This window comes from Myotis myotis, unplaced genomic scaffold, assembly GCF_014108235.1.
Source record: "Myotis myotis isolate mMyoMyo1 unplaced genomic scaffold, mMyoMyo1.p scaffold_m19_p_10, whole genome shotgun sequence".
In the NCBI taxonomy this organism is placed as follows: Eukaryota; Metazoa; Chordata; class Mammalia; order Chiroptera; family Vespertilionidae; genus Myotis; species Myotis myotis.
The window spans coordinates 74,103,561-74,125,983 of NW_023416314.1; the positions used below are offsets into that span (position 1 = coordinate 74,103,561).

General features: G+C 48.4%; 1 protein-coding gene across 2 annotated transcripts in view; it reads left to right on the forward strand.

Moving 5' to 3' along the window:
* The first annotated feature begins 1,399 nt into the window (after positions 1-1,399).
* Positions 1,400-22,423, forward strand: part of SLC1A2 (solute carrier family 1 member 2) — a 131,156-nt gene continuing 110,132 nt past the window's right edge. The window contains exon 1 of one of the 2 annotated variants that reach the window (XM_036326189.1): positions 1,400-1,888. In XM_036326189.1, coding sequence (XP_036182082.1) covers positions 1,872-1,888 — 17 coding nt within the window. In that variant the 5' untranslated portion in view covers positions 1,400-1,871. Of the gene's footprint in view, positions 1,889-16,890; positions 17,078-22,423 lie in introns of those variants that run through there. The other variant, XM_036326191.1, reaches the window with a different exon arrangement.

Consider the following 22,423-nt stretch of genomic DNA (forward strand, 5'->3'; position numbering starts at 1 on the left):
GAGAAGTTGAGGACTTGGCCCCAGATGACTGCAATGGACGTTGATGAAGAACTAACTCAAGCTCTCAGGTACCAGAGCTTGGCCTTTAACCGCTAAGCTTGGGATGAGCTCTGGGAGTTTCCATGTAGTTAGACGCATTCCATCTTCTTCCCAGGGTCAGCGCAGTCAAGATGGAAGAGGGCCGCCCCCAGGAGAGCTGACTGGGGAGCCCGGTTTCTAGCGGACCTCACTGGTTCTGAAACCAGCCTGGAGGAGCCTGGCAGGTTCCAAGCCACAGGTTTGCACCACTGACCTCTCTCTGGTGCGTTCATACTTTGCAAATCTCTCTCAAGAGAGCCTTGTGTCATTCTCCCCGCAAAGGGGGTTATTTCTGATCCCCGTTTGCAAGGGGGGGAAAATAAGGCTTTTCCTCCCTGCCCGGCAGGTGGTATAACTGTAGGTGTCATCTGGGCACCAAAGAATAAAATCTGCACGGATCTCTTCATTATTATGCAAAGCCGGAGGGGAGTCTCAGACCCTCCCTGGCCCCAGCCCATCTGTCTCTGTGCGATGTCCCTGGGGCTCAAAAGCCCGCGGCCAGCGGAGCCAAGTGGGTGGAGACGCGTTCCAGGCCACTAACCTGGGCCATCTTTCCGCGCCTGGCCAGCCAGCGCCCCCAGGCCTATCCCCCTCAGCTTAAAAACACTACTGCTTTCTGCATCCCGCCCGCCGCCCCCCCCCCCGCCCCCCGCACCCCCGGGAACTGCATTAATATTAATTTCGATGAATAATTTAAGGCCAGAGATTTTTTCCGAGCCGCGGCGGGGGAGGGCGCGCAGCTGTGTTCATTTTGGCCACGCCGCCCGCGTGTTTCGGTCGCTAGGATTCCACGAGGCCCGGTACCCGGGACGCGGGAGGATGGAGTGGGTGTGCCGCCGGCGAGGGTGCGCTTGGGGGTGAGCGTGAGCCGGAGCAAGTCGGCCCAGGAGTGAGGCTGGGCGCCCGGGACTGCTCTGGGGAGGCTGGGCCGGAGGGGCATCCCAGGTCTCAGCGCTACAGCCCGCGCTGCCCCTGCGCGGGGTGACCCGGGTCCACGCGGACTTGAGCGGGAACAATAGCGACTCCTTAGATCCTGGGCTCCTGCCAGGGGCGGCTCAGGCCTCCCCGGACAACCGGCGAGGTCTCTTTTCTTATTTGGCTCATTTATGGCGAGAGGCTGGGGGGAGGGAGGGCAGAGGAGGGGCCGCGTCTAGAGTTGGGGGGACGAGGGGGGCGGCAGTGAAAGAAGTCTCCAGAGGCTGCGTCGCGCGTGATGTCAGCTCCCGACGAAAATAGAGAGGGATCGCCTGCAAATCCCCAGCTCCGGCGGGGCTAAACCTTGCAATCCCTCCCTGGCCGGCGCCGAGCCAGGGCGCAGCGGCCTCCCCCGCCTCCCCTGGCGGACACACACACACACACACACACACACACACACACACACACTCACCTCGGCCTCCCCTGCCACCGCCCTCTGCACCCACCCTCCGCCACTCGCTGCGCCTACAAGCCCCGCTGCAAACACAGGTGTCCGCGGAGACGCACCGAGCCGGCCAGCCTCCCGCAGCCCCGGGGCGGCGCTCGGTCCCGGCAGCCCCTGGAGCCCCCCGCACGCCCCGCCAAGCGCCACGGAGGCGGGCGGAAGGGCGAGCAGGACGCGCGGAGGGGAGCTGAGACGCCCGCGCCCGTCGGGGCGCTAAAGGGCTTACCCGGGAGGCGGGTGGAAGGGCGGGGAGAGGCTCCGCGTTAAATACCGCGCTCGGCCATCCTCGCGCGCTCAGCCGGGCGCCCGCTCGCTCCCTCGCCCGCCCGCCGCCGCTGGATTGTGCCGAAGAGGAGGGGGCGTTCCCCACACCATGGCATCCACCGAAGGGTGAGGGGGCTTCTCTTTGTATCCGCGGGAAAGCGGGGGCCCCGTGCGGGGTGGTGGCCCCCCCGTCCCGGATGGGGACGGAGAGGCGTCGGCACCGGGTTTCGGTGACGCCGTCGGCTTGATGGCTGGGGGTGGGCTGGTGGGGCGGGGGTGGGTGTTCTTTCGCCAAGCCCACTGCGTAACCCTCGGAGGATGCGCGAGATGGAAGGTTTTATTCATTTAAAGGGTGCGTTGGGGTGTGAAAAGTGTGAGGGGAAAATGCTCTTGAGGTTACTTTTGAGATTTAAAAGCAAGAAGGGATTAGGCGCGGCGGGAGCGGCTGACCTCGCCGGGGGAGCAGCGCCGGGAGCGCGGCGCCGGCTGCCAGGTGAGGACCGGCCGGATGAATGAGCCGCGATGCGGGCGGGAGGGGCGGGGCGAGGACCTGCGCGCGCGGCCTTGAACGTGAGATTTGCGGAGCCGCGGACAGACGCCCGGCCTGCTCTCGTCGCTCCAGGTCCCTGCACGGCGGAATCTCCCTGGCCAGCGCTAAGGGGGGTGGAAGAGATTTGGGTGCTTCCCGGGAAGAGGCGGGGAAGTGAGTGGTTGGAGCAGGGACAGGAGCGCCCAGACATCAGCGGGTTAGTGTCCGCTTTTCTTTTTCCTTTGGCCCGGGCTGTGGAGTCCTCGCCTGCCTTCCGAGGCTGCAGTTGGATATGGACTGTTCCCAGCGACAAATAAGAATAACTCTTTACCCAGAAGGAGCCGGGGGAGATGGGGCTGCAAGGGGCGAAAGGATCCCTCCAACACTCAGATCTCAATGGAAGGGTCCAGAACAACGTCCCTGAACTGACTGACATCTCCCAGGAAACTTTTCCAGCTCAGGGGAGCCTGAGTATGACTCAAAGGACTGTTTGGGGAGCTTGGCCCTTTGGTTAATTCACAAAATTGCACCGGCCACTGGCAGGCCAGCCCTGTTATGTGGAAGGGAAGCATCAGCCCACCTCTGGGCCGGTGGATGAGCATCAAGGATGATGCTGGCACTCACCACAGTTCCTCGTTAATAACATTTCGCCAGCTCTGCAGCCTCGTTTTGGGGGACGGGGTCTCTAGGAGCGAAGAAGTGGTCCCAGAGTCAGCTCTCTAGACGCCAATCTCCAACAAAGGGAAACTATTTCTAAGACTTTGTCTCTGTGTTTAGAACTCATCCCTTTTCTGTCCTCTGACGCCTGGCATCTTGTGTAGTGGGAGATTTCTTCTCTCTTTTCATCTTAGCTGTTCAGCAGTAGGACCTTTTTGATTATTAGTAAGATGCTCTGGGAAGACACTGTATAGTAGGAGGGTGGTGTATTGTGCCAAAACAGATCTCTAGGACTAAATATTAAGAGCCCCCCTGGCTCAACCTCAGTGCCTTCCTGTTTAATTAAGTAGTCTTCCATATAAGAAAACATATGAAGGCATTTCTGGCTCCCTTCGGGCCCTTCTGGATTTACCCCTGCTTGTACAGGCCCGGGCGGAAAACATCTGTGAAAGAGATGGATGGTGGCAGTCTTTCAAATCTTGTATCCAACTGACTCCTTGTTCTCATGGCCAGATAGAGAAGGGAGAGGTCAAGACAACAACAGAAATCCCCAAATTAAGTGTGTTTATCTCACCTTTGTCCTATAGGAGAACTGCCGAATGATTTGACATTAAATATGGAGCAGACGTGATTTGCAGTATTTTAAAAAATGCTATATTTGTGCACTGGATAATGAGGAAAAGATTGGTCAGGGGAACTCGTATTGATGAGATGAAAGAGTTGAGAACATTTGAAAAGCTGGGAAACAAAGGCAGAAAGGCCTACAACCCATTCTCATTTCAGAGCAGTCGCAGAGGAGCAGGTGACATTGTCAGAAGCCCTGGTTTTTTCCTTCCTTCCGTCTCTCCTTCCAGATGCATTTGCTGAGTACTTGCTGGATAGACCTCACGTGCCAGGCTCTCTGAGGAGGTACAAAGACTTTCAGGGTCTGGGAGCTGGCCTTCACCAGGCTGGCTCCTATTGAGGACTTCGATTAGTAAGTTGTTCACGTGGTTTGGTGAGATTCCCTTGCCTCTTCTGATGTCTTTGGTTAAAGTGCCTCATAAAGGGAAGTTCCTTAAGTATCCCCAGGCTGGTCTCCTTTGTTAGCGCTCTACATAGTTGAAACTGTTTCCTTGAAACATACATTGCTGCCCAGCCGGTGTGGCTCAGTGAGAAAATTTGAGGTTGACCTATGAGCTAGGACAGTGGTGGCGAACCTCTGACACGCGTATCAGAGGTGACACGCGAACTCATTTTTTTGGTTGATTTTTCTTTGTTAAATGGCATTCAAATATATAAAATAAATATCAAAAATATAAGTCTTTGTTTTACTATGGTTTCAAATATCAAAAAATTTCTATATGTGACATGGCACCAGAGTTAAGTTAGGGTTTTTCAAAATGCTGACACGCCGAGCTCAAAAGGTTCACCATCACTTAACTAGATTCAACTCCCGGTCAGGGCACATGCCTGGGTCACGGTTTCAATCCCAGTGTGGGGCATGCAGGAAGCAGCCAATCTATGATTCTCTCTCATCATTGATATCTCTCTCTCTCTCTCTCTCTCTCTCTCTCTCTCTCTCCCCCTTCATCTCTGAAATCAATAAAAATATATTTTAAAATAATAAAGCAAAAAAACCCATACATTACTGAGAAGGAAGCAAAAATAACAATAGAGTGATATGCTTTCGACGTATGTATCTTCAGTTCAACTCTCTTTGCTCCAGATTGTTTGGGGGAGTGGGGTAGTATGGTAAACTGACCATCGTGGTTACCGATTATTTGGTGATACCGTTATAGTCCACAGCATGTTGATTACCAATTTTTAAAGTATTAGAAGCATAGTGACATCTGATGTTTGTTTAGCACTCCACATTCAAAGCTCATTCGTGTATAGCACATTTGATTCTTTCAATAACTGAAGCAGAGGGTCCAATGAAAATGGGCTTTAAGAATCAATGATATAGACTATGATGCCATCTTTCCAGGAAAATTCCAAGACTTGGCAGAACTGTGGGGTTATCACCTGGAAATGTCAGTTATCACTGAAGAGTCTGCTAGGCATATCTGGTGGAGAAGTTTACCGGCTTTCTCTCAAGCCTTTGGCACACACACTGCCTTTTGGAATATTCTTAATATCATCCTGTGTGCTTGGCCTTTGCAAAGCATACTCATTTGGAATTGGGGTGATTAGCATCCGGTGTCTGTAAAAGTCAGCAGTGCATTCAGGTCGTTCCCATGCCCCGAGAGGCATGTTCTTGCAAAGCAAAGTCTGATTTGATAATTGAGCATCGTTGTTGTCACTTTTTTCCCCCGAGTCCTCTGACATGGCAAGAATTATGGCTTTAGGTTCCTGACCCAAATTGGAAAGAGATTATAAGTAGTTGGTGGCAGACAAGCTAATGTTCATTATTGACTGAGTTATAGTGGAGCACCCAGATGCTGTAGAGGGGGGCATTTCAGAAATACGTTCTTGGGGTGGAAGACACTAAGTCACCATGTATGTCAGGGACCCAGAGGCTATCTGTCTTCTGATCAGCTCCCAGAAGCAAGGGGTCGGGGCGAAAGCCAACGAGGGCTTGGGTTGCAGGCTGACTTAGAAAGCAAATGAGACAGAATACTGCTGACAAGGGAAAAACCCTGGCAAGGGAGACCTCTGGATTTATTATTTCAAGCAAACAAAAGCAAAACAGAGCGACTGCCCCCTCCCTCCTGCCCTCGGGACTGAGGCTGAGGTCAGCTGGAGGAAGAGCCCAGGGAGCGGACTTACTGCGAAGGGGGTGGAGGGCATGGGTCTTGGGGGCCCACGGGGTTTGCATATTGCACGCCCCGGGCTCGGCTCCAGCTTTCATTTCTCATTTTCTCATTTTCAGGAATATAACCATCAGCCTCCTTGGGTAACATAGCTATTAGCGGGACCAGGAGAAAGCCATTTCATGTTGACTAAGACAGCCTCTTGCGAGTGATTCCAAGCTTAATCCTCAAGAAATAATTGCCAAATCTAAATGAAGCTTGTAAAGTGGAAAAGCCGGGTTGTTCAAAACCAAGAGACCAGGTCCGTGCCTCACTCTCATGGCCACTTCTCATCCTCTTTCATGCCCTGCGAGTAGGTGCTGTCTCCTCTGGTCAGATTGAAGGGAATTGTCAGACAAGGAAAAGTCCTTAAGAGAGCGTGCTTTGGCTGCAGGAACAAGTAATATGGAAGCAAAGTGTGAGATTTCTGGGTCAGTGTGCCATAAATCCTGCAGATCCAGGATTGCAAAGCCTTCTCACACTTTGAAGCACAACACAGGTTGAATTCAATTAAAATCTCCCCTCCCCGCCCCCGCCGCCATGGCTGTATCATGCAATACCCCGTGTCTGGTTTTCCCTCTGTTAAAGGCAAACGACATTGTTTTCCATGCTGATTTTGATCCCCTGGGAACTGGCTTGCCTCTCGGAATGAGCTGACTCTACTCTTCATGTCAGTCACCTGCCATAATATTTTAATCAAATAAGACAGGGATCCTTTAAAACAGTGGTTCTCAACCTCGGCTGCACATTAGAATCACCTGGGAATCTTTTTAAAATCCTGATTTCTGGGCCTCATCCTCCGGAAATTCTGTTTCTTTGTTATGGGGTGGGGCCACAACATTAGTAACAAAGAAACAGAATTTCCGGAGGATGAGGCCCAGAAATCAGGATTTTAAAAAGATTCCCAGGTGATTCTAATGTGCAGCCGAGGTTGAGAACCACTGCTTTAAAATCTTCTAGCCATAGGCGGCAGAAGAGTCATTCTGGAGATAACATTTTAGTTTGGTTTGCATTTTAAGAACTTGTCCTGGAAGTCTGCAAAAATCTACCCAATGCCATAACTGCACCTTGCTGGCAGCCTTCTCTTCCGTGCCCTTAACAGCTTGTAGGGGGCGAACAGCATGCTTCAGAGCAAGGGTTTTAGAATCCAGATTAAGGCAAATCTCTTCATTTACCAGGATCCTGCGCTTGCTCTCTCCTCCCTCTGCCGGCCCCTCACCCCTCCACCACAATACCAAGCGCCAAGTCCCTGGAATGAATTAATTAAAGGAGTGTTTAAAAATATCTCCCCGCTCCATCTCCACGTGCTCCATCATTGATTGGAGGCAGATGGGCCCCATGTTTGTCAGGAGGAGAGGAAAGGGCTAGCAGCTTGTTGTAAATCTGTCTGGTTGGCTTCAAACAATGGCAGAAAAGACAAGGGGGCAGCTGCATTACAGGAGAATGAAGCAAAGGGTAGATCCCTAAACCTTAAAAAAAACACACAAAAAAACCTCATTTTCTTAGGACTGTGTTTTCTTAACGGTTGTTTTTCAACGGGATTGACATTTATTTACTTATCTCTCATTCATATATTTACCGAATGTCTCACTTAGCAGATAGGGTGGCCGTCTGGTGTTTTTGGAGATCTCGGCAGCTGCTTCGGATTAGAGGCTCATTGAACAAGGACGGTCCTTTAAAGTGGAATGAGGGGACTGAACTCCATTTGGCGGCTGGACTTGTGTCCATCCCGGCTCCCCCTAGGATAGAGGATGGTAGGCGTTAGAGACCTTGGGTGAAGTCCCTGGGACTAGGAGGGAGGGTTTCTCTGCACCCCCGCACCCCACTCTATAGAGGCTTTCTTCTGTTCCATTTGCTCCGGAGGGCCATCTGTCCCTCGCTGCTTGTAATCTGGCGCAGGAACTTTCTGTCGTGCCCTCCTGCCATCCCGGCTTTCCAGCCACTGCGCTGTCAGCAACGAGGAGCTGGTGGCAAAGTTGGAGGTGGGTCTGAGGCGCGTCTGCCTCCCCAGCTTTGCTCTTCCCACAGCACCGGACGCGAGGCAGTGGATGCCTGTGGATGGCAGGTGGCCCACAGGCATCTAGTGTTTGGCTCCCACGGGATTTTGAAAATGTTTACATTTTAATTAAAATTATAATTGCTTATAATTTTTAAAAAAAAATCCCGATTCTGGCTTCTGCCAAAAATTGCCAGATCTGATGACAAAGAACCTGCCCTTTTGTCTTGTATTATGTGTTGGGTAATTACAGTCCAGCATTGTTTTAAACACATTACACCTATTAATTTATTTAATCCCCGCAACAATATCACGCACAGGGGCTATTATCATCTCCATCTTTACAGGCACGGAGACTGAGGCACAGAAAGATTAAGTAACTTGCCCAAGATTTCACAGCTAGTAAACGGCAAAGCCAGACCTTAAACCCAGGCAGCCTGGCTCTAGGCCCCTAATCCCTTGGCCACACTGCTTAGCCCCGCAAGGCTGTGGCGGAGCAGCGGCTGTCCTCTGAGACAGGGCGTGCGCCTTTCAGGATGGGAACAGCCTTTTCTGAGACCACTCACTCTTGTTACCTGCTTGACCCCTTACTTCTCTAACACAGCCATGGGGAGACTGAGAGCTTGGGCTCCATCCTCACAGGGAATGCCCCTGCCTGGTGAGTGTGGGTTGGAGACATTCTTCAAAATCCCATTTCTATGTCATGAAAGGTAGTTCCAGCTGCTTTTTCTCTGTAACCCCCTAACCACTACCTTGTGCTTTGCTCCGGGTTGTTCTTCATGCAGAGTGCTCTTGTAGTTATTGGTTGTCAGGACGCCAATAGCATTGTCTTACCCAGATGCAGTGCTTGGGCACAGCCCAGCATTGGGTCCCGTTCTTTGGAATATCGAGCCTTGCGCATGCACTTCTTAGTGGCAAATGTAGTTGAGCGTTTAGGGGGCTCTGGACTTTATCCTTTCTTCTGTGATTTCCAAGTGTGGCCATTGAAGGTTGTGACGTCCCCATTTTCCTAAAACAGCTACCTGCCCTGCCCCGTTAGGAGCAGGGCTGATGTTGTTGGGTGTTTTTGGCAACACATGCAAACCGTGGTGGCTAAGGGTGCCTTTTAAACTGAGGAAGAACTCTTTCAGATGCATTCCTGTGTATGTATTTTTAAGATTGGCACAGTTTGCTGATCACCCAATAGGTGGCAGTATATGTCAGCCCTTTGTCCAGACTCACCACTCTTCCTTTGACTCCCTTTGGAAACCCCTGGGTCCTTAGGGGATCCCAATTCCCACAGTATTCCATTCTCTTTTGATTAAAAAAAGTGACTCCACCAAATATATCATGTGGAAATCCTGAGACAATTGTTATGTATCAATAGTTTTCAGAGATACCACCATATGCAAATGTAACTAGAACCATTCATTTTTCCTTATTCCAAGTCGGTGTGACTGTACATACATGATTTCAGCCAATCCTTGGAAAACTCATATGAAATATTATTATCATTTTACAGATGCAGAAACTGAAGCTTCGAGAAATTTTGATTTTATGCTGTTATTGGGTGCCTTGTTTTTTTTGTCATCTAATTCTACAGTGTTTCATACTATCCACGTCTTGCTATTAATTCACATTTCCTTAAAATTTCACAGTCTCCCCCTTTGTTTGTTTTTGCCCCAGTGGGTGTCTCTAATCATTTTGATCCAAGGAAGCAAGATAGCCAAAAAGAGATAATGTAAGCGGCAAGGCTCGAGAAGGGCAGCAATGAATATAGAAAGAGGTCAACTTGTTAAGCGGAGATGTGACATTCAAAAGAAAATGCCACCATAAAAAAATAAAAAAGAGACTAAGATTGGGCAACTGAGAAGGATGGTCAGACCCCAGCTTGTAGACATTAAACCAGAGTATTTCAAATAGAAGCAGTTCAGTGCATGAAGGGAGATAAGGTCAAAGAAAACAAATAGGAAAAGCATTCTTCTCTATCAGGCATCGGGCAAAGGCAAGTGCTGCAGACCAAGTTGTATTTTTGTCTTGATCTCAGTCTACTTAAAAGGGCAGTTGTGATCTGATAACCAGCTTTGTTAGGAGAGAGGGTGGGAGTCAACGTGAACGAAGCACAAGCAGATAAACATATCCCGGGGCGAGATGGATGGATATCAGCTGACAACCCTCAGCTCCGACACTGAAGTTCCCTGGGGGATCGGTTCAGTTGTTATTTTTTATACTTCGGTGCAACATATGGTCTTGAAAAAGTGTCAAAAATAACTATGGGACTAATTTTCAAGAATAGAATAGAGAGTAATGGAATTATAGACTGAATCTATTCCCCTGGTGTTTTTCTGGGATTCAAGGTCACCCATCATCAGACGTTAGTAAAATCATCACAGAAGAGAAGCACTGATGGCATCATTGATTTTTCGATCGTGATTAATTGCTATCATTTCCAATGAAGGACTAATCACGTGTAGGAGCTTATCTATTAGTCTCAGAGTATTCAAATTTGGGTTCTTTTTAGGGCCTGGAAACACTGGGTTTGAGGCACTGTTGCTGGCTGGTCCTGGGAAACACTCTGAGGTAGAAACTTGTGTACGTGAAGTTTATTGTGGGGATCTCCTGGCATAAATCCCTGTAGAAGAGAGAAGGAAGCCCGGGCGGGCAGAGGGAGACGTTGAGACAGCCACAGGAAGCTGCGGTACAGGGATGGTTCTTTGGAATGGTCCAGAATTGAGGCAAGAGGCCTGGCCTTTCTACCACTACATCGATCAGGCGCTGGACCCAGACTGTGCTCAGGCAGTGGGGGTGGCCCTGGGTGAGTAGAGGGCCAGGCTTTGGAGGGTGATAGAGTTGGTTAGTGTTGTCACTTATCAAGACTCCCAGCAGCTGGGGGAATGAATATCTCAGTCCTGAAGTTGGGAGATAGGGGCCTGGCAGCATGCCACCACATCCATTATTGACTCCGAATTCAAGTGTTTGAGAGATAATAAAATGAGCATGGTTGATTTCAAGCTGAATATTCATGCCTCCATAAAACTACCATCTGCAACACAATACTATACCTTAACAGAAGTGTGTGGTAGGGGGAGAATGGTGGGGGAGGGTAGATTCTGGTGGGCAAGGATGGGGAGAATTCACAGGCATCAGCTTCCTCAGTGTTAGCTGTGACCCGCACAGCCCCCAAGGACTGACGTCAGAAGCCCTCTTCTTCACTCCTGACCTTCCAAAGGCATCTGGTCCAATGGGAGGATGGTTGTCTGAAATTGCTGCCTTAGAAAGGGAAATCAACTCAAGCTAATGGAAGGGGCCACGAGGAGTCACAGTCAGATATATTGGGAAGCAGATCAGTGATGGCGAACCTTTTGAGCTCGGTGTGTCAGCATTTTGAAAAACCCTAACTTAACTCTGGTGCCGTGTCACATACAGAAATTTTTTGATATTTGCAACCATAGTAAAACAAAGATTTATATTTTTGATATTTATTTTATATATTTAAATGCCATTTAACAAAGAGAAATCAACCAAAAAAATGAGTTTGTGTGTCACCTCTGACACGCGTGTCATAGGTTCGCCATCACTGGTATAGCTAGTAGTGTTTTTCCCAGTATTGACGGCAGCTGTTTCTGTATTCCTACCAGAGTTACAGTGGGGCCTTGACTTACGAGTGTCCCGACTAACGAGTTTTTTGAGATACCAGCTGTCTCCGCGCCGATTTTTTGCATTGAGTTGACAGAGTAATTTGAGTTACCGAGCTCCTTAACGAGCTCGGTCTCGGAATGAATTAAACTCGGAAGTCGAGGCCCCACTGTATTCCCCATGGAGTTCCTACCTTGGGAGAAGGTAGGCAATGAACTGGATCACCCCTTTCTGCAATAGCCACTGATCGTTCTGTTGATTCAGAAAGTCATGCATTCCGTCAACCTCCGGCCAAAGGTGCTTGGATGTTGACATTTCTCTTCTCTATTCCCTTGGTAAATATTGAGATATGTGCAGAGATGAAAGAACACTTTTGTACATAATCTGAGGCCTTGTAAATTATACCTGTGGATATTTCCCCTTATGTTCTCAGGGCAGTCGACTCTGCTCTCTGAAACCAGGACATTGATTATCAATGTGTTTGTGTTTTTATTAGCACAGCAGCTTAATTCACGTGGCTCATTGGAGAGTAATAGAGGGTAAAGCAACCCAGCATTGAAACTTGCCTTTGCTTCCCTTCCTTACCTGTTTGTAAGTTACAACTCTGGTATTTACTACAGCAGGTAAGACGCCTCTGTTTCCAGTATTTGGGTACAGACAACAGTGACTGTATTCAGTCTACATTTAGAAAACACATTTTGCACATAGGCTCTCGCTACCAGCCAAATAAAGGACTTTGAAGGATTTACTGTCTACTTTCAAAGAAATTACTTTTAACAAAAACTTTTAACTTTTTGTGGTTTGGATCAGTAGTTCTTTTCCCATAACAAAACACATGATATCATTAAAAAACTAAAACAAAAAAACCCCCCAAACTTCAAATATTACAGAAAGGCATAAAAATAAAGAAGTAAAACTGCCTCCCATCCCAATCCCATTCTCTAGAAATACTCATTTTTTTGGTTTATCCTTTGAGACATTTTTCTATGCCATGTAAACATTTTATTCTTAATATGCAACTTGTATCATCCTATACAGCCAATTCTACAACTTGCTTTTTGGTTTATACTTCTGGGTATATATGCTGTGTTATATGTATCTGATAACAGTCCACTGGATGGTCATATAATAATTGATTGAGCCAGCCCCTGATTGACAGGTTATCTCCAAGTCTCTGTTATTATGACAACATGGGGTGGAATATGAATTGGAGGCGTGGATGGGGCAGGGGCACGGAGACCAGTTATGCTTTAGGTGACAGCAGTGATTCAGGTGGGAGGTGACAGTCCGGTTTAGGGCACAGGCTCTGTGTGCATGAGCAGATTCCAAGGACATTTAGAAGAACTCAGTGACCAAGTGCATGTAGTGGGTGAGCAAGGGGGAGGCATCAAGCTGTCTCTTGGTTTCTGGCTTGAGCAAAAGGGTGGTAGAGGAGAGTGCAGAAAAGAGAGAGAGATGGTCAATTTGAAAGAGAAGGTAATGAATTTGGTTCTGCATACTGGGTTAGAATTTTTCGGTGGAGATGCTCACCGAGCAGTTGGATACATGAGAGGCTGGGGCCTTTATGGGGTGATATTTATGATCATAGAAGTGAATGAGCTCACTCAGATAAATCATGAAGCTAGGGAAAAAAATGGGCTGAGGGAAGAAACCTGGGGAGCTCTAGCATCCATAGATGGGCAGAGAGAGGTGATTCGGGGTGCACAGGATGCTGAGTGGCAAGGAGGGGAGTCAGGGAGAATGGGTATCTTGGAGTGGGTGATAGTGCTGCAAGCTGTAGACAAGTTAAGTAACATAAGTACTGAAAAGTGGTCATTGGGTTAATCAGTTTCAAGGACATCACCGGCTTGTGCCAGAGATGGGTCAGCAAAGCGGTGGCTACTTTGCCACGCCGGTGTTGGTTGAGAATGGATGGAGAGAAAATGATTGTAAATTGTTTTTCAAGAGTGTGTCCATCAAGGGGAGGATGGGCATACGAAAATAGATGCAGAGGAGACCAGGATTGCATTTGGCCTTTTGTTTTAGTTTTTGGGTGGCTGTGCTATAAGCATGTCCATATGCTAAGGGAAGGGTTTGGTTCTGAGTGATGATTGGTCCTGAGTACCCTTTGTGCAAGAAGCTGATGAAAGAAAGAACTAGGACCCCGGCTTGCTTTAGAGATGCTTGCAGAGTAGGGCAGGGCAGGCGGCTCTGTGAGGGCCTGACCAGAGCTTCCTACAGTCTTCCTGATCCCACAGCATAGGGAAGGACAACTCAGAACAGTGAGGAAGGAAAAGGTCACCTGTCTGGACTCCCAGATCTGTGCAGTCCAGGGTGATCTGTAGGGTGACAGATGGGGCCACCAGCTCCTCCTGATTTCTGTAGCTTCCTTAGTCAGCCAGCTAGAGCTGGGTAGATTTTAGTAGGGGTTGCTATTTTTTTATGGGGGGGGGGGGCGGTCAGCATGGGGGCCTACCTTCCACAAGCCTTTCTAAGTCTCCTAGCTGGAATTCTTCTCTTTTCTCCTTTAACCCTTCGTTTGCACTCTTGCGTAGCTTGTGAAACTTCCTTGGACTCAGTCTTGATCCCCATTCTGAGCTCTGCATTCTCTTTGGATCACTTCTTGGGCATCTACATGACACCTGTATACTGATAAGTCCCCAGTGATGCATTTATATCTCAGAACTTTTCTCCAAGTTCCAGATTCATACATCCTACCATCTAATTGCCATCTCCCTGTATACAATGTACCCACGACAGCCGGAGTTGCCGTGGGTACAATGGAACTCTTGCTATTTTTTTCCCCGCAGATGCATCCCTACTATCTCCCAAGTTCTCTCCATATCAGAAAATGGCACTATCATCTACCTAGATATTCAAACCCCTGTTGCTTCTCTTCCATCAGCCCCACCCTACAAGCGTTCTCAGTTCTATCTCAAAAATGTCTCTTGAGTTTGGCCTTTTCTCTCCATTGCTATGGCCATCACATTCAGCCCAGACAACTGTCATTGCCCTACTGGAAGCCACACAGTCCCCTATAACTGGCAGTTCCTCAGATACCCTACGGTGTTGCCCACCTTAGGACCCATTTTCTTTGTTCCCACCCTCCACCTACTGCCATTCTTCAGGTGGCTGATATCCTTGAGTATCCGTTAGTTCTTCTCTTAAATGCCATTTCCCAGAGAGCTCATCTCGCACCACTCCTCCAAAAAATAGGTCTGCCTTTCTTAGTCCTATCTCATTTCCCCTGCTTGCTTCCTTCATGGCATCAGTTAGAATTTTTAAATATTTTATTTGTTTATCTTCATGTTGGTATCGACCGGCCTCAGGAATGTAAGCACTCTGAGGGCTGGTTGGTTCATCATTGCATCCCCTTGGACACGGGCACCAAGCACTCAATAAGCTTCCTGATTGAATACTCAGCCTGGGTTACATGCAGAAAGCGCTCAGAAGAGGTGACTTTTGAGCTGGGCCTCTTCCAACGACCTTGTCCCATGGCACTTTGTTCAGACCTCTGTTAGAACATTTCATTATAACGAGTGCTGAGTGTTTTCTTGTCTGTCTGCTCACATCCTCGTATCTCTCTGAGGATCAGGACTACATTAATTCCTTGGTGCCCCAACTTATTATCATTATTACAATTGTGTGTTAGTGTAATTCAATTGTCTACCTTGGGAAAGAGACGCTAAGGGCATAGAGGGCAGAAGGGGATGATTTTAAGGGATGAGAGGGCCAAACTTGAGAATTCATGACCTTTTGCTTATTGGGACACATCCTCTTTTTAAGGTTCTGGTCAGAAGAACTTCTTGGCCCACGAGTCAGTAACCAGGCTTTGACTGCTAAGGGTTGATAGGATTCAGATAGGTTACAAGAATAATTAGTTGGAGAGCAACTGATCTTGTGAAGCCAAAAATGTATTTGTCATAGTCAATCGTGCTCCCATGCTGCTGTCTGGGAAAGATGACAAACTCCTAGAGCTGCTGTTATTTTAAAAAGTAAGAGAGTTGAATCAGATGAGACATTGAGCCCACTCCCCATGCCCCATCTTTCCCAGGACTTCCTGCCTCCTCTCAGGATGTCTTTCTATTCCTTTTCCTTGCTTCTTATGAAGGAAAGCAAGGAGAAGCTAGCATGCATTTGATATTCAGACACAAAGGATTTCTCAAGTCAAAGATGATATTTAAATTTCACCAGTGAATAAAATCCATGGCCCAACAGTTACACTGCTTGAAACACGGATTTAGAATAAGTGCCCAGAAGCTGACAACGATGTTGTTAAATGGATGCTTTTTTAACTTTTGAAGAGATTCTGAATGTTTAACCATCCCCAATAGAATTCTCTTCTCTGGCTTCCTATTGTGGTTAGAAAATAAGAGCCAGTCTTTAGAAAAGAATGAAATCTTACTTACCATTTGAGGATGGACCTAGAGGGTATTATGCTAAGTGACATAAGTCAGACAGAAAAGGACCTATACCATCTGAATTCACTTATATGTGGAATCTAAAAAAGAAAATAAATGAAGAAACAAAGCAGAAACAAGCTCAAAGATACAGAAAACAGACTGATGGTCGTCAGAGGGACAGGGATTAAGAAGCACAAATTGGTCGTTACAAAATAGTCACAAAGATGTCAAGTGCAGGTAAGGGAATATTAGTTAATAATACAATAACTATGTATGGTGCCAGGTGGATGCAAGACTTAATGGGGGAATCGCTTCATAAATTATGTAAGTGTTTATCCACTATGCTGTACACCTGAAACTAAAATAATACTGAATGTCAACTGCAGTTGGAGAGAAAAAAGAAAAAAGAGTCAGGAGTCTAGAAAGAATGCCTCGTAGCTGGTATGTGCGTTTTCTGGTAACCTAAATGAACATGTTTGGAATTTCGATACTTCCTGAAGTGGAGTTCTTTCCTGGAGTTTTCTGGCGGCGGGACAAGTTGAGGGGTATTTGTTGTGTCCTGGTGGGACAAGGCAATAAAAACTGTGCCCAGCACCTTCTTTCTTGACCCTCAGTGAGAACTCTGTGATTGGATGAGGGGCTAGTTGATGGAACCCGTCCCTGAGCCTTACAGGAAGGTCTTCACCGGAAACCACCCTCACCATCCTCACTGCCGGTGCTAGGGTCCTCCTCGATCCAGAGCCAGGGCATGCAAACTGCTGTTTGTTTTTAGGTGAAAATAGAGTCCAAGGAGAGAGGCTGAGTTTTCATGTTTCCTTTGACATAGAAGCCATTGTTAGGTGGGAGAACCAAGCATACACAGATCGTGGTTTTACTCTATTTGCTTACTCTCTCCCGGGGAAGGCTCTCTATGGGTTCCCAGGAAAGTAAACTCCAGTTCCCCACAGGTAGTCCACACATCATTGTTCAGCAATCAGCAAGACCAAACCAGTTTGTCCAGAAGGGGGCACTGTGGAGCCTCACTGCGGCAGCTGCGGGCAATGGTGATTTTCCTGCTGTTTTGAAGCAAGAGCCAGAAGGTGAATTGCCTCTTTCCCAGGCCAGCAGCAGCTGCTGCATTGGTTTTTAAGAAGGGAAGCCATACCACGTCGATTATTTACATTCCAAGTGACCTGGAGTTGTTAAATCAACCAGCAGAGCTCTCTAAAGCCCAAGACTACATCCGGGACAACTGGGCAGCAGTGGAGTTGACAGCGGTCGCCATTTACCAGTGTGGTCTGGGCTCCTTGTCGTCCTCCTCCTGGCTTCTCCTTGAGAGTCATCAGCGGGGTTCAAACAAGATTTGCTGGTTCCTGAGCTCGGGTATGTCCAGCCTGGTTTTGCCTGGGTTATTGACAGACTTTTGAAGGTGAAGGGGTAACCGTGGGGAAGAAGAGGGGCCTTTGAAGAGGGAGAAAAAGACACTTGAGGGATTGCAAAGTACATTTTGAAAGGGTTGGAAAGGCCCCAGAATAAGCAATACGAGAAAGGAAGCATGAAAACAGATATTTCTCTTTTCAAAGCGACTAACCAACCACCCCAGAAATCTAGCTTGTGTTCCAACCCCATTGGAAGCAGGCGACACAATTAAAATAGGCGTGAAAATGCCGTGTTTTTGTTACAGGTCCGCTCCCTCAGAAGGCAGCCCTAGAGGAGTCAGGGACGTACCCGTGTGCCCATACGTTGGTCTAAAGAGGACTTTATCGCTTCCCCTAGAAGCTGACTGCTGAGGCCAGCCAGTGCAATGAAGATGGTCCCATGATTTTAAGGAGCAGAAAGGACAATTTGTGTCTAACCTCTGAGTTTCTCATGTCCTATTACCACAGGCATTTGTTGAATAAATACATGGAAGCAGTCAAAAAGCTCACTGGATGAATTATTTAGCACAGGAATTTCTGATTCCTCCCTTCAAGAGAATCTTAGATTATTTGAGTAGAAATGTAGGAAAACAGGGAAACATGGTCGGCTTCAGGGTCCTGAGCTCAGACCGGTCCTGTCCTTGGTTTAATGCTTTGCAGTTGCCATCTTGAAATTCTTAAGAAAAAGGGACCTTGTGTTCTTCTTTTGCACTGGGCCCCACGAATTATGTGGCTAGTCCTTCAGGGAAGCCACAGCTCTGCAGGCCTGTATAAAGTAACTATTTTTAAAAAATACGTTTTTATTGATTTCAGAGAGAGAGGAAGGGAGAGGGAGAGGGGGATAGAAATATCAGTGATGAGAGAGAATCATTGAGCGGCTGCCTCCTGCACACACCCTACTGGTGATCAAGCCCAAAACCCAGGCATGTGCCCCTGACTGGGACTCGAACCGTGACCTCCAGGTTCATGGGTCAACGTTCAACCACTGAGCAACACTAGCAGGGCTGAAATACTATTAATGACGACAGTGACCAGGATAAAGATGATAACCTTGAGGATATCTGATCTCTTACAGTGCACTAGAATATTTCAATAAGGAGATATAGTACTTTGCATAAAACAGCTTCTGGGAGCCAGTGTTACGCGGCGGTTAAAAGAATGTATTCATATTGAGAAAGACCTAAACAAAATGTCCTGTTCCTTCACTGACTAGCAATATAACTTCAAGGAAGTTGATTAGTCTCTCTGAGACTTAGTTTGTTTATGTATTAAAAAGGGACAATAGCCCCACTGGATAGGGTTTTGGAAAGGATTAAGGCAGGACTGTGTGACTCACTGAGCACAGTGCTGCGAGATGGAGGACACCCTGTACTGATGACTGTCATTCTTCTTCTCGGAATAGCATGACTGTATTACTTTCAGCCCGCTGAACTTAGATTGGGTGATCCATCAGTCTCCTGGCTTTGCAAATTAGGTTGCTAACACTTGCTGCATACGAACAAGTATGTTTGCTAATTCTCATAGAGCCACAGGTGATAAGATTAGAAAATAAGTCCTGGACTTCTTTGATCTTATGGGTGGTGTATTTGCACTAGCAAAGGTTTGTTAGATTTTTCTCTTATGTGCTTTTAACCCTTGAACTATTTTTACTTCCTACGTGTCTTACTCGAATGGTGTTTTTGGGGGCACTATGTCTCCAGCTCTCTGACACCACTTGGTGTCCTGCAATTCAATTCAATACTGACACAGTCAACCCGGAGTTAGCGTCAGATCCCATAAATTAAGGGCTCGGTCCCAGGAGACTGCCCCCATTTCGGATGCCAGTCACAAGCCCAGGTTGTACTCTTGGTTGACAGGCTATAAATCCAGTGGGTTCCCACAATTCCCTCCTCTGGTGTGAAAATTTACTAGACCAATTCATAGAAGTCAGGGAACCACTTTCCTATTGTTTTCCTGTTTATTCTAAAAGATACAACTCAAGAACAGCCAAATGGAAGAGATGCATAGGGCAAGGTGTGGGGAAAGGGGCACAGTGCTTTCCCAACCCTTCGATATGCTCGCCAACCCACAAGCTCTGGAAGCCATCATTCAGATCGGCTTCATTATCTGGGTAGGTGAAGCTCAAGGTGGTTGCTTTACTTCGCTTCCCAGGTGCTGTAGGAGATGTCTGTCAGGGGCTAAGTGTCTGCAAAAGGTCAACTCTTGACCTTAAGGATGAAGGTGAACTACATGGGAAGATGTAGTTCCAGTGATTCAGGAAGCAGAGGGAAGAGCCACAAAGGAGTATGAAGGACTTGCTAAAGGTCCATGTGGATGGGCTTGCTCTTTCCAGGCTGCTAGGAACAGATTTTGGCTGAAAATGTTTGTTTTTTAAGTACAATACCGTGCAGGCTGATATGCAAATCAACTCTCCCAGATGAAGCTTCTCCTGGAATCGGGCTGTGACCGTGACCCAGCCACGGGCAGGCTCTGCAGGGCTAGGGTGGTGCCCTTCCTTCCCCTTCAGGGGTCTCTGAATGGGCTCTCTCTAAAATGCAAGATATGCTCATCTCACCTGTTTCGCGGCCCCACGGAGCCGAGTAGGAAGCTAAGCCCTCTGTGCTTAGGGTAAGACTGCCTTTATTTAGCTCTCTTAAGATTAAGTCACTCACATCACCCCTCTGAGACAGATAGGCAGTGGCATTGCTTTTATTATCTGACACACTGTGGTTTATGCTTGGGATCCTTGGCACCAGACTACTCACCACAGGTAGCACTTCAAGTGTGGGCTGAGTTTCCTTGGTCAAACTCAGACCATGTTTTTGCTCTGTCCCCTTTAAAAGGGAGAGTCATCAGCGCACGTGAAAGTTGAAATGAATCCGGACTAGGCTTCTGGGTCATGGTAAGGATAATAAGCTGTGTCTGCTTGTTGTCACCATGGACTCATGATGTTCCAGGCCGTTTGGCCCAGCCCCCTCACTATCCCGAGGCCCACAGGCAGAGCAGGTTGAGCCAGAGCATAGTTCTTGTTCTGCCCTGGGCTTCTGGACCAGAAGGCTACCCACTACAGTGGGGCCTTGACTTACGAGTTTAATTCATTCTATGACGGAGCTCATAACTCAAATTACTCGTATGTCAAATCAATTTTGATGTTGTGGCGTTCACTGTGACGTTCGCTGCACCAACTAGCGGTGGGGTATCTGAAGCTGGTTTGTAACCCGAATTTTAGCTCGCAACTCAAAGCAAAAAATCGGCTGAGAGACGGCTCATATCTCGAAAAACTCGTTAGTCGGGACACCCGTAAGTCAAGGCCCCACTGTATATCTCCCAGAATGCTCTGTGAGTCTTAAAGGCTGGGAGAAAGGAGACCAGGAGGTTCTTCCATCTAAAGTCAAAGACTGTGGCTCAGGCAAAGTCTGAGCCTTTCTTCTCCCTGTGAGCTTTAGAGCAGCGGTTGCCAACCTTTCGGACCTCATGGACCACCTGTTGGCAACCACTGCTTTAGAAGACATGTCCCCTACTTGGCCTGGGCTCTTCCCTCTACTCCCTGGATGCTGGCTCCAACGGGGTCCCTGGGACTGTCCCTTGGAGGATGCCACTTCCTCCAGCGGTCTCGGTGGATGGGCTGAGGTGGCAAAGCCAGACTTCCCTTAGCTTCCCTGCCCCCGAATTCCCAGGGCCTCTCGCACACGAGGGGGTTGTGAATGTCCCATTTTTAATGGAAGATATAGGAATAACTAGAGGGAATACTGATTTAAAAGAGAGATAAGCATAAAAATGACTATTTTCAGGACTTCGGAGATGAAAATTTTTTTCAACTTTTGACAGGAAGTCTCCTGAGAGAGTGACTCCTGATGCTTAGGGAAGGGGCTCCTTGGTGGTCTCCCATTCGGAAACCCCCCACTGCTGCCCACAGGGAGCTGGGTGTTGTCCTTGCATCCCCAAGGCCCTCCCTGCTCAGGGAAAGCCTGTAATTGTTCAGTGTGGGGGGTTCCTGAAGTCGGAGTCAATCACTAAATGGCACAGCCAGAGCATCTACAGGGAGGATGCTCTCACCCCCTGAGAGCTCCCCTCCTCCTGGGCCTCTGGGACCCTCTGAGTCACTACAGGGCACAGCCCACACTTATCACAGGGGTTAGGGGTGGGGGACACATGAGCTCCGGAGGTCAACAGTGGTCCTTGGGGCCAGTGAACCCTCCATACCTACCTATCTACCAAGGAGAGAAATGTCTTCCTCCAAGGCAGCGTGCCCTGCAGCCATATCCTCCACCTCCCTGCCACACACACACACACACACACACACACACACACAGAGAAAATTTAGCTTTATTGTGCGTTGTCCTTTCTCCCTCTTCCTGCTGCCATAATACACCCAGTGGCTTCAGGATGAGACAGAAATGGGACCAGTATTGTGCATCTAAGCCAGCGGTTCTCAACCTGTGGGTGGCGACCCTTTGGCGGTGGAATGACCCTTTCACAGGGGTCTCCTAAGACCATCCTGCATATCAGATATTTACATGGTGATTCATAACAGTAGCAACATGACAGTTATGAAGTAGCAAAAAAAATAATTTTATGGTTGGGTCACAACGTGAGGAACTGTATTTAAAGGGCCAGAAGGGGGGAGCAACTAAGATGGCGGCATAGGTAAACACCGGGAAATTATTGCCTCACACAACAATTGAAAATTACCGCAAAGGACTGAGCAAACATCATCCAGAACAACAGGAAGGCTGGCTGAGTGTAAATTCCACAACTAGAAGGAAAGAAAAGCACGCTGAGAGCCAGAGGCGCTGCGGAGGTGAAGTGCAGAGGTACGGCGGCGCGCGAGGAAAGGGGGTGGCGCCTGAGGACGCGGCTGACTTTTTGAATCACAAACTCCCGACGGCTCTGAACTCCGGTTCCGGGAAGTCTCTGGGGACCCAGGTCTCATACGGGGAGAAGCTGGTCTGTCCGGCAGCGAGCGAACTTGAGGGCGGCTTTCCCTCAGAGGTGCTTGCAGCCGTTACCGGAACACTGAGACGCGCGACTCCGGGCGGAGAATCGGCCATGGCCGCTTTCTCCGCCCTCTGACTCCCTGAGACCCCGCCCCACCCAGGCTGCGGCAGAGGCTTTTGCATGTGAATGTACCTAACTGCAGCCGAACCAGGCAGACCTGGAACTTCCAAGAGAAGGCCCAAGGCCCCGCAGCGGCTTGCTTTGCTTCACAGCTGAGCCTCTTCGTGGCTCCTGCTGTGTGGCCTCAGGCAGAGGCTGAATTAGCACCTCCTTAGATCCAGGAGCCACTGTACCCAGTGGTCAGAGGGGGTCCATCCAGACTGCAACTCCTCAG